This window comes from Fusarium falciforme, chromosome 6 (assembly GCF_026873545.1).
Source record: "Fusarium falciforme chromosome 6, complete sequence".
NCBI classification, from domain to species: domain Eukaryota; kingdom Fungi; phylum Ascomycota; class Sordariomycetes; order Hypocreales; family Nectriaceae; genus Fusarium; species Fusarium falciforme.
In genome coordinates this window covers 2,377,030-2,391,106 of record NC_070549.1, presented here as the reverse complement: position 1 = coordinate 2,391,106, position 14,077 = coordinate 2,377,030, and the positions used below count along the sequence as shown (strand labels likewise).

Genomic DNA, 14,077 nt, shown 5'->3' with positions numbered 1-14,077 from the left:
ATCATCCGTCCGTCGACCTTCACCGTTACATATACTCGGCCACCGGCCATAGTAACAAACTCCGTCCTCTATGTGCAGCGATTAACGGCCTCACGACACTCAATCAACTTTTCCTAGCCTTGGTCTCACAATGTATCAACAACGTAAAACACCACGGGGCATGTACCTCGCCCTCACGAAAGCACGAGATGCTTTCCTTGTCATTCTGGACTTATCAAAACACCAAAGCTCAACTGTGTTGATGCCGTACAGGAACACCCACACACACATCATCTTCCCTTGAAACAAAACACCACCACAGGACCTCGTGACTTTTCTCCCTCCATTTGTCCTTGTTTACACACAAATGTTTTTTCATCTATGTACGCATGATACCACTACTACCCCATTCTCTAGCTTCTACGGCTTTCTATTTCTTCCTTTTCTTTATTCCCTTCTAAAACTAGCCTTGTCTTTTTTCTTCTCTTCTTCTACACTTGTTACTGTCTCTTTATTCATAGTTTTTAAATAACACCCTCTGTGTTTCCTTCGTCTACTCCGAGGAATACGAGGAGGCAAGGAGCCGGCCAAGCTGGGCGGGTGTTGGATAGGGCGGATCGAAGAGATTTCGTCTTTGTTACTTAGGATTGAGAGAAAGCGGTGGATGATGATGATTATGGAGGAGTAGAATACAAAAAGCGCAGAGAGCGAGAGGCAGAAGCAAAAAAGACTGATTCAAAGTTCAATATCTCGCGGATTGCAACGTTGATGATGAACCATGGTGCAAGTGTGAGATGTTGTGTAGACTTGAGATGGAATCTGGCACTGGAACCAAGTTGAGAAAACATTTTAAATATTTTTGCTCTCTATCTACGTTTTCGTATCTTTTTGTCTTCTCACACTCAGTCGTTCAATATTCGATTCTTTCCACGCGTTTCAACCTCCTTGAACTGGTTCATTTGGTAAGTGGCCATCCTCTTGGCCATGTCATCTTTTGAACCTTGCGTACGTTTTTCATCCTCGTTCTCTTTCCCTTCACAACTTCCTGTAAGCCCCCTTTTCCCATGAGCTACCATCCCCGAACTATCTTTTGACCCTCATTTTGAGTTCTGTAATGGTGACAATACTGCTGCCATCGTTCAAGCCGATCGATGCCTCGCCAATTTTTGATTCCTAGTTGGTGACTTCCAACGAAGGATAGAATATATATAAGGAGAAAAGAAACTTGAATAAACTGGAATCACCATCGTAGTGACTGCTGAAAGACTCGTTCGTGTCGATCAAGGATAATAACCGGCCGATAAGAATAGGTCATGCGAAAAAAAGAAGGAAAAAAAGGTCGAAACTCGAGGTGCATACACTTGCACTGCTGGTCATGCCTACGGGTTGCTCGTCGGTGGACCAGATGGATCCAGACCCGGGAACTGGGAGGGGTCCATGGCCATGTACTCGAGCAGGTCGAGCCCCCCTACGTTGACGCCCTCGGGGCCCATAGCGACCGACGTGTTCTCGACGTTCTGGAAGAATGCTGGTCCGGGGGGGAGATACCACATCTCGTTGCCCTGGTTGTTCCAGTCCTCGAAGAGGCTGACATCCATGTTGGCCACGGCGCTCTCGACAACGTTGGGAGTCGACGGGCCGAGAGAGGCGTTGCCGGGATAGGGGAAGTTCTGCGTCGAGAGATCAAACGGGGTGGCCGAAATGTTGTTGGCTTCATGTGTAGGTGAGTGAGGTCGGTCTACATTGAGCTTATTAGCATGCATTTCAGCATCGATTGGGTCATGTAACTTACGGTTTCCGTTCAGCCCATCTCGAAGTCTTTGGGCGTGACCTCCGACCCAGCTTGTACCGTCCTCGCCATTCATGCCAATACCCTCGTTTTCGCCATTTGGTCCTGTCTCAGGGATAGGACTCTGACCCTTGCCAGAAGCCTGCTGCATCGTGGGCGCCTGGATGAAGCGGTTTCGAAGGCGGCTCGTCAGAGAGTCGAGTAGGTCCGCGAACCGGATACCCAAATGCACATCATCCACGACGCAGTTGCGGAGCGCCTCAACGGTTGAATCCATCAATTCGATGCTCATTCGGACGTCTGATCGCGGGGCACCGAGCGCAAAGGTCTTGAGCAGGAACATAGCACCACTAATGATACGGAAGTATGTTCGAACAGGGGCGTGCTTGAGATAGTCTCCCGGCAGGAGGCCCTCGACAACGGTGCGGAGGAGGTTTCGACTTCCCTCAACCACCTCACGGATGTATTCCTGGTCATGCGAAGTGAAACCACCAAGCTGTCCCAGCGGCAGCTTCCCATAGTTAATCATGGTCTGAGGCGACAATTGTGGGTGTCCGTTTTGTGCAGTGTGGTGGTTCGAGTTCGCCGTCACTCCGGCTTGGTTTGTGCAGCGCTCAACGACAGCTTGCAGTGAGAGCGAGTTGATATAGATGCGAACATACTCGTACTCGATGGTCAAGATATGGCGTATGAACTCGGGCAGTGTGAACAGCTCAAACTCTCTCCACCAGTCACGCAGCAGGGGCGCAAAATCCTTGAGGATATCGACGTACTTGCCATTTTGAATGATCGTCGTCGTGTGCTTCCGGGAGCGGAAGATCCTCTCGTTACCCATCTCCATAAGATGGCTGATTCCCGCCCAGCAGTGGATGATCTGGTCGTCGAGGTCCAGGTCTGGAACGTAGTTGAAGGCATTTGACAGGGACGAAGGGTTCGTTCCTGGCGTGGTGCCCTCATGTGACATAGGCCGCTGTCGGCGGATGGCAGGGTCCTTTGTTCGGAGTTGAGACGGTGCCATGTTGGTCCAGCCGAGGCGTCCAGCCAACTGTGTCGTGTAGATGAGTAGTAGCCGCTTGATTCGGAAAGCTCGCTGCCGATATGTTTCCTCTTTGTACTCAGGGCGCGTGATGGCGTCGTCCTTGAGCAGCTCGTCAATATCATCAAAGACACCCAGTTCGTATGCAAGTCCGTTGGCGGTACTGAGCAGCATCCAGCACATTCGATCACTTCTCCATGCAGGCTCGAGCCAGCTCTCGATCCTCTTGCCACCAAAGCCATGGCCTAGGGTCTTACTCGGGTCTTCATCGGCAGCCGTGATGGGCTGATAGCCGCTCTCCATGGGCAAAACCAACTCGTCAGTGGCTTCTGTGGGTGGGAAGTGTAGTGCCCGTGGATGCCACTCTGTTAGGATCATCAATGACTCGATTGTTCCTAATGTCCGCAGACTGCCCTTGCGCAATCCACGCCAAGGCGCTGTACTACTGGTCTGACTCTCGTCAAAGATGGCGCTGGCACTGGGTGGGACGCAGAATCCGCCTCCGAATGCCTCTTGGCCCCATAGACACCGCTCGATCATGCCGCGCAGGTACATCCAGAGCTGTTCGTGGATGGCGTGTGATCGACAATGTCCGCCAGTACCCGGCATTTTCCGGTATCGCGATGCGATCGTGAGGAGGGTGACTGTGAGGATAGGTTCTTCATAAAGTAAGGTGACATGAGAGGCGGGATTGCTGAAGGTCGGTGGTGAGATGGGTGTCAGAGGGGAAAGGTATTTGTAGTAGCTAGTCAAGTTAGTATGTATTGAATAGAGGTCAGTGAGGTTCGGCTTACTAGTCGATGTACTCGATCGCCTCGAGCGCCGTGAACCAGCCGGCACGGACGAAGCGAAAGCGCTGCCATGCCTTAATGGCCTCGACATACCCGGGCTGTGAGCTCAACTCAGGCCGCGACAGCTCAGGGTCGATGGGCTGCTCCATCTGCGGAGGCCTCGAGGTCTGCCTGGGATTGCTGGAATAGTTGTAGGGATCGTGGGGAGGCTGAGGGGGAGGAGGACGAGCTGATGAAGAGCTCTCTCTGCGTTCATGTTCCATCGCGGGACTGTTCCATGTTAGCACCTGATGCTTGGACCGATAGCATGCGAGGGGGGTCAAGAAGCGGAAACAGGAAGGAGATCCCTAGGGCCAAGAAGCCGATGGAGGCCGGGGTAACGTACCTGTCTGTAGCCGCCTTATAGAGCAGGTCAAGGGCATCCTGCGGGCCAAACACACCCCGCCGCATCACAGTCTGGGCCTCAAAATTCTCGAGCGTCTGGTTCGCGTCGCCGTCCCCTCCAAACTCGCTACTCCTCCTGGTGCGGCCACCCCTAGAGCCGTCCGGTCGGCGCAGGGGCTGGTTACGTCCATGAGAGCCGCCGGGCGTCAGCGGCATGGTGCTGTAAGCGCGGCGTTCGACAAATGGAGGGGGGCTCCCGCTGACGTGAAGGCGCTTGCGGCCGTTCCTGATGATGTACTCGTCGGCATCACTACCATCGTCTTCAGTCTTGCGCTTGCGACGCGTTGCGCTGAAGAAGCATTCTTTGCTCTCACGGCGACAGCGCACGCAGGGCGGGTCATGCGGGTTGTCGACACTGCCGAGGTCGCAACGGACTTTGCGTCTGCGGCAGGGGATGCAGGCCTGGTAAACGCGTTTATGCTGGCCACTCTGGTTCTGGTTCGCAGCCGACTGCGCGGGGGTCTGCTGCTGGCCGGCCGTGATAGTCGAACCAGCAGGACTGGATTCGGAGGCCCCGGATGCCGGCTGAGCGGCGCCGTACGGGGCCATGTTAACTCGTGTGTCCTGTCGAAAAGTGACGGACCGGAAGTCAAGGGTTCGGGCAGTTCACGGGATCGGGGACGGAGGCAACGGAGCGGAGCGCGGCGGTGGGGGGTCAGACACGGTGGGATCGGAGGAGCGCAGACGGGCACGGTTGGGCGGCAGCTCGACGGCGCCGAGGAGAAGCGTGGTCGCCGTGCTAGGCGGCAGGCAGCTCGGCAGCAAGCTGGCCTGGTGAACGCAGTGGACAGGAGGGTGGTAGCGATAGAGCGATAAGGGCGATTGGGGGGAACGATGTCGAGGTTCGGTTCGGTTTGCTGCGGTTGAGCAAGGCCAAAGGAAAAGACGTGGGCCGAAGAGAAGCGGAACTGGGGGGAGAGCAGTCCTTTTGGAGTCGCTGGCCCGCTGGGTTGGGTGAGCAGATGGAGTCGAGGTTGGCGTGCGCGCACGGTGCGGTACGTACCCGTCTTTTGTGTTAAGTTGTTCGAAGGTTGTTCTTGCGGGGAGGCTTGAGAAAGAAGGGGAACAAGGGGAGGGGAAACAAGAGGTCAAGGGACGGACTCGATTGGACCAGTGTGGTTTGTTCGCAGCCGAGGCCTTGTTGGTTAAAAACGTAAGACAAGACGCAAGGACCTTGTCGTCCCCAAAATGAGACGTTCCAGAGGCGCTACTAAGAAAGGAGCTAGCACGAGCTCTGGGGTCTGGACGTTGTGAACAACAGAGATTTTTTCATTCCATGTTGTCAAAGACGGGGACGGGAGGGGAAAGAAAGGTACAGTAAGTAGGTTGGTGGGGGTGAGGCGGACTTTGACTGCAACGACCCGTTGAGGTGCTGAGCAATCCAGAGAGAGGCGTGGTAGTACCTGGGTATGCTTTGTGAGCGTCAACAGTTGTTGGTCAGGTCCAGGGAAAGGCACCCGACCGCCAGGTGTACTGTACCTCTCTACCTGTTGTCGAGCACTCGAGGGGTGAACGTACCAATCACAATGGCAACTTGCCCTCGTCAAACAATGGCCAGGGGGTGTGTACCAAATGACAATGATGATGACGATGATGTAGGAGGGAGAAGAAGTTGGGAAGCGTAACCAGCACACTGGGTGTCAGGTGACGACTTGATAATGTGATGCTGAAAGGACAGCGGGCGATTGGAGGCAAGCTTGGATCGAGATTCCAGTTGACTTCCAGTTGAGGCAGTGGAGGGCAAGGCAAGGTCATGGCCCATCACAGCCTAGCGAGTCCCGTGCCGCAATTGTACGAGGAGAAAAGGTAAGAAAAGAACAACACACACTCCCCCTACTCCTCTCTTATCATTAATATCCAAAAGGGCCACTAGAAAAAATCGTGACACAGGGGGAAGAGAGGAAAAAAAAAAGAAGTTCCCCCCATTCAAATCGCCGAGTCCTGGCTTATCCCAAGAGAGGCAACTCGATAAGTAAGACGAGGCCCCATTGGCTCACACGGCCCATGGAACCTTGATATCGCTGTTCGCTGCGACGCACTGCGTGTCTGGGTCCTGCTGCAGGCGATCGAGGGAGCAAGGACCAGAGATCCAATCTCATGCAGCAGTCAGCCGGGAGAAAAAGAAAGGAAAGATATCGTCGGTTGAGGTGTTGATGACACTGAAGAAGTCGCCCGATAACTAAGGTGGTGCGTCTTCTTACAAGAAGCATGATCAATTCCTCATGATACATGTACTCAGCTCGCCAGCCATCACCTTTTTCCCACCGACAAAACTCCCCTCCCTCACCTCTTGATCTGCAAAGCGGCACCTCTTTGACAGGCCCCCCTCCGCCCCTCTCATCCTCACCCGCACGAGCCAATCACTAACCCCGAGGCGCTGGTCACGTTGTCAACGCCTCCATCTCCATCTCCATCTCTTGCGCCCCCCATCTTGTTGACTCTTACGTACATTACTGCTAACGTTAGTAGACGTAAAACTCAAGAACCGACGCCTTCGAAAACATCAATCCTTGTCAGAAGGCACAGTCTTCTGTCCCTTCACCGCACAGACCGGCTATCCTTGCTCCCATGATGGCATTTTCCCACTTTCATCTGGGGTAAAGAAGAAGAAGAACATGTCCAACCTCGCCAACCCCGCAGATGGAGGTTTAGATAAAAATTCCGGGGCGGCTGGTCCATCATCTTATTCGTCAATGGCACACTATCCATCAGCCGCCTCATTTCTTGTCGGTACCTGCTCTTGCATCCATCCATGCCTGGCACGTCGCATCCTCCTCGATGCCCACACACACAGGAAAAAAGACACGACGTCTTTGCTCGCATTCGCCATACATCACGCACATCCAACAATCCAACCCAACTCCTCCTACTCCTCCGCCAATATCCTCCGCTCCCCGAGATTTCCGGTCCCGGTCCCGGCCCGGAGATAGTACATCCCACAACTATCCGGATGGCCAAGAGGCTCTTATCTTGAATCAGACAGGGGACATATACTATGCAGCAACCAAACCATCCATGGCTGACTCCCCGAATTCCAAATACCCATGCTTCCCTCTACCACGCATCTCTCTCTCCTCCCCTCTCCATAACCAATCCATGTAAGGGCACAGGTAGCCCCCGGATCTCGTCCCTTGTCCGCGTACGTAAACACAAACGCACTCAAGCGGAGTCTTCCCTTGGACAAGCGGCCGCAAACTTGCCCAGCAGACCTCGTCCGTCTCCCCCACAATCTCTCTCGCACACCCCTGCTCGAGATCCTCCCCTTCCCCCATCACTGCCGAAGAACCCGTGCTTACCGAGTCCCAAACACTCCACTAGTGCCGACGTGACATTGAAGCCGCCTCCTCCGTGATACCTACATGGCTGGTGTCACAAGTGCCGATGCGGCTCACGCGGCGAGTGGTAATCTCCCCGTGCCTCCAGAGTCGAAGCCCCGGTCACGCCGCCGCCGCCGCCCCGTTCAGGGAGAAGTCCAACCGGACCGGAAGTTGGTCCGTAGAAACAGGGGATAGAGCTGAGACTTGAGGGGACTGTTCACTAGAATCGTGGAAATCGGGAGCCTGAAATAGCTACCTCGATGAAAGTCAGAATCTCCAGCCAAGCGTCAGGTAACTTGGCCCCCATCTCCAGTGAGCAGGCAGTAACTATACATGCATCATGCCATGGATGCCTGCCACGCAACATCACCTCGCAGGGCAGCTCAATTTAATTCCAGTAACATCATGCCCATTATCACATCATCCATCCATCATCCAAGATTCAGCCTCAACTTACGCAATTGTCAAATACATTGATAGAATTGTCCTCTAGGACCTCATAACACACACACCATCTGTCATCCGTGCTTCCATCTCCCCAGACAATGATACAAGACTCAAAACTACATGCTTCCTCCCCCCAGTCAGCCAGTCGGGTTCGATACCTATCTTCCTAGCACCGGCCCCTGGACCCCAGACCACACGCCGCGCCGATACACCACTTCCGATCCGGTGAGACGCCGATTCCCGCCTTGTTGATCCATCCGGGCCCGTCGGTCCAAAATACGGCCCCGAATGTGGCCGGCCGAAACGGGCCAAGACCTCATGTCATTGGCCAATTCCACTCACACACAACTTCCTGCTCGTATGGTTCAACGTCCTTCGGTAACATCATTTTGCTCCCGTGCTTTGCTGTTAAAGATTTACATCTTCTGTGAAAGGTCATGGTGCGGAGAGGAAGCTTGAGATCCAAAACTCCAAGCTGCTCCGTCGAGGCCGTCCAGCCATCCTTGGCCCATGTAAGTCCACGTTCCGACCATCAAAGTATCGTTCCTCCGGTTTCCTCTCGCTTCCACTTCGACCACCCATGCTCATTACTCGTCATTTTTCCTAAACCACGGATCCGTTTGCAGTTTTCCAGCGCAAATCATGGGCCCATTTGTCGCCAAAGCAACAGTAGGGGGCGACACTAAGACTTGAGAGCGAGCCTCTAGCTGACGAGGCCCTTCTTGGACTGTTGTCGGGTTTTCGATGTCAGCAATCAGCCAAGTCGAAAGAAACCGCAGTCAAGCAGAAATACTTACGAGGTGATCCCACAGCTTCGTTGTCAGAATGTCCGGCATCGTGTAGAGATCAATCGAAAACTCTCCGGCTTTAGTCAAGTCATCCACTATTAGCCCACCGGAATCAATTTCCTGGAAAACGCAACAAACGACGGTTGAAGGAAGTAGGGTGGGGCAATGACTGTCTGGTGAATTGGAGATGCGTAGGAAGACTCACCCTCTACATCACTTCTTATGTAGGTGTCTGGACCCTTGTTTTCGTTGATGAGCTGGATAACGCGCAGCAAATCTTCCTCCTCAAGCTTCTCCAGTGCTTCAGCGATCTTCTCGTAGTCGTACTTCTGAGCACTCTTCTTGGTCGCGAGTCCCTTCTTCTTGGGTCGATGATCGTCATCCGTGGGAAGAGGGCCCGTCTCTCGCAGGCGCTCCTGCAGGTTCTGGGAGGGGTTCTTGAACACGACGGTGTGCGTCACATCGTACTTGTTCTTTTGGAAGTTGAGGTCTTGGATGATGGGGGCCAACTTGGTCTTCTCCGTGGTGTAGCAATCGATGCTAATCTCGAACTCGCCCCAACCCTCATTCTGACACGTGAAGGGAGCCTTGGTGAAGGCTACAAGGCAGAACGCATGCCGTTAGTCCTCTACTTCAATAGTCGAGAAAAGTCCAAACGAATAGCCAGGAAGGGATTCATACTCTGAACAGGATTCTCAAAGGTGGGGTGCAGGTTGTAGACAACCTTGTTGAAGACATCGGCAGGTCGCTCGTTGCCATCCTCGTCCAGCAGGAAGATCTTCAAGCTCCATTCTCGCATGGGGAATGCCTCCATAGGCGAGGGCTTGTCGCTACAGGCGGCGCTGTTAGTCTTGTGCGCCTCAATATCTCGCCTCATCCGAACCAGAGTGCCACCAGAAACGGCATGCAACTAGGTCGAATAGGCGGGGAGCCAGCTGCACGACCAAAAGACACCAAACTCACATGACATGTTGTTCGGTGACAACTTTGATTTTGCGCTGGATGTCATTAGCAGCCTTCTTAAATCTGATCTTACGCGGTGTAGTTTGGCGGTTTCGTGAAGGCATAGTGGCTGGGATGCGCAGGGTGCGATGCGGTCTGCGGGTCGGCGCGCAAACCACCAGGAGGGCGTGTGTAGATACGGGGCAAGAGCAGCAGACTGGAGATGGCGGCAGAGTCGCACAGTAACACAAGTGCTTGGTGGGAAAGAGAAAGGAGAAGAAACGCGCTGGCGTGAAGGGTGACGATGATGTTGGAGAAGGCAAAGGCAACAAGAGCGATGGCCGCAAAGGTGATGAAGAATCAGGGTGAAGCAGCGGCTCGCACAACAAACGAAACACAATAGGAGCAGAGCAAACGAGAAAGGCAAGGGCAACCTCACGCTCGAGGTGGACAGTGTCGGGAGCTTGCCACTAGGAACCAGCGGTCGAAGCCATCATGGCCAGCTGTTTCTCGCTGTCCGACCCCAACGCGCAACGTCCATCCCGTCACCGGCAGACCACTGGCAACCCTTCCCCCCGACAGAGCCTCGTTCGTGCGGCGCGCGAGAGCACACGCGCTCAAGGCCGGTGAATCACCGAGGAACGAACCAAAGCCTCCAACCCATCGGAAAAGAAAGCGAAAGCGAAAAAAGATGACCAGAAACCAAGCAACAACACGCGGAGGGCAAAGGGACGACGGAGGCGGCTGGGGGGGCAAAAAATCGGACAATGTCCACGGACTGGGCAATTGGATTTTCAGACTCACCTCAACCAACATATTTTCCTCCTGTCTCGTCCTTGCCTTAGATACTCTGACACAAAAAAAAGCCAAACGGAGCGTTGTCGATATTCTCCGGGGGGTGTTTTGATCAAGAATGAGGAAGGATTGGACACACAGACAAGACGGGACACACAACAAGGTGGGAGAGAGAATTACAAGGGGGACAAAATGCCAGGCCAAGGTACAGTGCCAGTGCTGGCTGGCTGAGGCGGCGGAAAGCGGAGGCGGAAGAGTCGGCTGGGCGGGGGGAAGGCAAGCAAGAGCGCCCCGGCGCGTGTGAGGCAGGCAGACAGACAGGCAGGCCTTTCAAACCCGGCACAGGTCAGCTAAGAAAAGATGGCACGGCGAGGAAGCGTCAGGTCGGGTAGCAAGGGGGTGATGTTTTGCGGGCGATGGATGCCAGGACAGGGGCTAGAGGGAGAAGATGAAGAAGAAGAGAGAAGACGAGGCAAGGGGAACAGAAAATGTCCAAGCGGGATTGGAGGGGAGACTCTGGTTTCTTTGATGAGGCTGAGGAGGGTCGACGTGGGCAATGGACGGGAACAGGAAGGAAGACCAGCGATGGACCTGATGTTTGTCGCTGCTGAGCGTCTAGTGGAAGCACTTCAGGGCATAGCACAGCACAGCACAGCACACCGGACCAACTGACGACACGACGACGGGCACTCCAAGACACGATGGCCCTGAGGGGCTGGGCTGGACGCTTTGGGTTCAGGTTGCTGCTCCACTGCACATCCTCGTCACTAGGCTTGACGCAGGGGAACAGGGCACCTGTCCCGTCCATCGGAACGGTGACGTGAACGAGGCGTGGCATGTCAAGGTTCTTTTTTTTTTCTGGCCAGACGGGATGGCTATCAGATCCATCTCAAGGCGAACGAACGGGTGCCTACCTGCCTGTTCCTTTGTAAGACTGCAGCTTTGTTGGCGACTGGGATCCCCCTTTCAAGTCACCACGGGACTCCCAGCATGCGAATACCAGCAGAAGCCTGGCTACCTAGCAAGCTCGTCCAAGAGGCAGGTCGATACATATGCCGGAGAGGCTTCATGACACAGTTCAGCGTACATGATTCAGTTCCTCTGTCCAGGCTTCCACTCACTTGGTCAAAGTCGTCATACCGCAAGCCAGCTGAGCTGAGACTTCACTGGCCGAGCAGTTCTTGTCAGCCACGCTTCAGCCACACCAGCCAAACCCACACGAACCAAACCAATTCTCCGACTCTGCTCCTGGAGTCAACTTCAAGGCAATTACGTAGCTCACACGTGGGCAGCACAAGGGTCTATCGAATTTTTTTCTTTTACTTCTTTCAACTGAGGGTGCTATGTGATTTGAATGCTCCTACAATGTTTGCTATCCATCCATCCACCAAACCGACCTCGAGGTGAGAGCTCCAAAGGAGACGCCCACCTCGCCTTTCCACTCCCCAGCATACTCTGTTCATCGATGCCAGAACAGGTTGAGAATTCGGTGGCGTAGTGCTTTGCGCGTTATGATGGGGTGTTGCGTGTGCGTGTGTATGCGAAGTCGATGGGTCAATAGCCCACGACAATGTGAAGGGGTTATTCGATGTTGTGATGTGTCTGGGGGGTTCAGAGCAAAGCCGGCCTCAGCCATTTGGGACTACAAGCGAGTGTGTATCCTCTATGGTGCCTGGGCCAGCCGTGAAGGGGGAAGGGGAGGGGAAGGGAGTAAATGGGAGGCTCCTTAGGAAGCGGGAGCCTCGGCCTCCTGAGCCTTGTTGAAGATCTCCTCGTTCTCCTTCTGGGCCTTCATGAAAGAGTCCTTGAAGAGGTTGGCGTCTGCAGACGTGTTAGCAACAAGTTCTCGACCACAGATATCAAGTCAAGCACGTACTCTCAGAGTTGGCGAATCGAATAGCCAGGGTAACAGCCTCGGGCTCGCCCTCGCTGACATCGGCGGCGGCGTTCCACACCCAGCTGCGGTCGGAGCCAACGTTGGGGGAGAGCTTCATCTCGGGCACGATGTAGTGGTTGGCGCAGACCTTGAGGGTCTTGTCTCGGCGCATGACGAGTCGGGTCTTGCCGTTCTCCTTGTGCTTGAGCAGGCGGACGTCGCCGGTGCCGCGCTCCTTCCACTCGCTGCTCTCCTTGACGAACTTGAAGAGCTTGGCGCGCATCTTGAAGGTCTGCTCCTCGGCCTCCTCGTTGGTCTTGGTCTCGACCTTCTCGGTCAGCTTGATGACGGGCTCGAAGTGGACATCCTCGGACTCGGGGGCCTGCTCCTCCTATAAGGGCAAAAACACGTTAGCACTGGAATGGTGACGAGGAACGCAGCTCAGCTGGGGTCCGGAAACAACATACATCGCCCTTGGCAGCCTCAGCAGCCTCTCGCTGGGCCTTGGCGCTGCCCGAGTTATCGCCGCGGTCCTCATCCTCATCCTTCTTCTCCTTCTTGGCGCCACCACCGAACATGGAGAACACGGACGAGGACGTCACGGGCTTGTCGGCGCTGCCCTCGGCCTCAGCGGCAGGGGTGGTCTCGGGCTTGGTCTCCTCAACCTTGGTCTCCTCGACCTTGGGCTCAGTGGGCTCGGAAGCAGACATTTTGGCGGTTGTTTGTTCGGTCGAGATTGTAGACTGGGAAAAACTGTTGCCCCTCAGACGTCAGCAACTTTTTTTTTGCCAAAAAAACCCCAGTCATGGTTTTACCCCTCCTCTCCCTGTTTTGGCGGGGAGGGGTTCAGATCCATGCGTGCTCCCCAGCAACGGGCGAGGGAAAACGGCCAAAAAGAAGATAAAATAAAGGCGCTCGGGGGACTTACCGGAGAAGCAGAATGCGAATATGCAAATGCCAGCTGGGAACGACGGGTGGCGCTCGGGGGGTCAGAGATAACTGAAAGATGCGGTGGTGATGTCTGGGAGATGGTGGAAGTGGGTTGCGTTTTGGGTGCGGTCAAAGTCTGGTGATTTGTTTTCTCGCTACCTACCTTAGGTACCTTCTATGTCAGGCCGCCGCCCACGCCCACCACCACCAAGTGCCCCTCCTTTTTCCCATTCTGTGCTGCTGTGCTCGCTGCAAAGGTCAACAATGCCAGCCTGTGATTGGGGAGGAGATAGATCCATGCGCTACACAAAGGTCACTTTCAAGCAAAATCATGCTGTGCAGGTACATTCTGACCATTAGGTGCTCATCAGGCAGACGGGCGAGCCCAAAATTGCCTGTGGGGTTCCTTGTTGTGCTAGTGCATTGGTGGAGCACGTGAAGACCTTGATGTTCGAACTGCTTCGACACAAACATGCATGGATATTGATATTGCGCTGTCATACAAGGATTTGGTTAAAAGTCGAGGGTTTCGTAGTATGTAGACTTGGAAGACAACATCTTCTTGAACTACCTATCCAAGATATTTCTGCCTCGAGAAATACTGACTCTCCCATTCCCCAACAGCCCCAAGACCCCTATCTTCACCTCCACAACAGTGTCTTTGTTAGTTGCGTTGCTAGGGAACTGGCACTATGGCTCATTTCCATCCATCACCCAACATTTTGGCCCTCCCAATTTTAATCATTTATCCTTCTTGATCTTGCCCATTAAACGACTAGCCTCTACCCCGAGGTAGTCGCAGCATAGCCCAAGATGAAATGCACGCTGAGACTGGCAGCAGGGGGAATCATGAGACCATCGAATACCGTAAAATAAAGGAGAAGAGAGGCCACCGAAAGAAACTAAAACAACAAAAAGCACCTCTACATGACGGTATGAGTGC

At 54.2% G+C, this 14,077-nt stretch overlaps 2 protein-coding genes and 1 pseudogene across 3 annotated transcripts, besides 1 other annotated feature; all 3 read right to left on the bottom strand.

Moving 5' to 3' along the window:
- Positions 1 to 1,358: 1,358 nt before the first annotated feature.
- On the bottom strand, positions 1,359 to 4,588 carry NCS54_00831100 (Zn(2)-C6 fungal-type domain-containing protein; the record flags this gene model as incomplete). The annotated part of the gene is made up of 4 exons (XM_053153700.1): positions 1,359 to 1,717; positions 1,772 to 3,549; positions 3,599 to 3,865; positions 3,981 to 4,588. 4 exons carry the CDS (start codon positions 4,586 to 4,588, stop codon positions 1,359 to 1,361), a joined length of 3,012 nt encoding a protein of 1,003 aa, XP_053009675.1.
- A 3,918-nt stretch (positions 4,589 to 8,506) lies between these two features.
- On the bottom strand, positions 8,507 to 9,658 carry NCS54_00831000 (Hypothetical protein; the record flags this gene model as incomplete). Its single annotated transcript, XM_053153699.1, has 5 exons — positions 8,507 to 8,530; positions 8,601 to 8,668; positions 8,797 to 9,189; positions 9,273 to 9,421; positions 9,555 to 9,658. 5 exons carry the CDS (start codon positions 9,656 to 9,658, stop codon positions 8,507 to 8,509), a joined length of 738 nt encoding a protein of 245 aa, XP_053009674.1.
- Positions 9,659 to 12,054: 2,396 nt separating this feature from the next.
- On the bottom strand, positions 12,055 to 13,230 carry NCS54_00830900 (annotated as a pseudogene). Its single transcript has 4 exons — positions 13,133 to 13,230; positions 12,672 to 12,957; positions 12,205 to 12,595; positions 12,055 to 12,149 (listed from the first exon to the last, which is right to left on the bottom strand).
- Positions 12,055 to 13,230: a sequence feature.
- Positions 13,231 to 14,077: the final 847 nt, after the last annotated feature.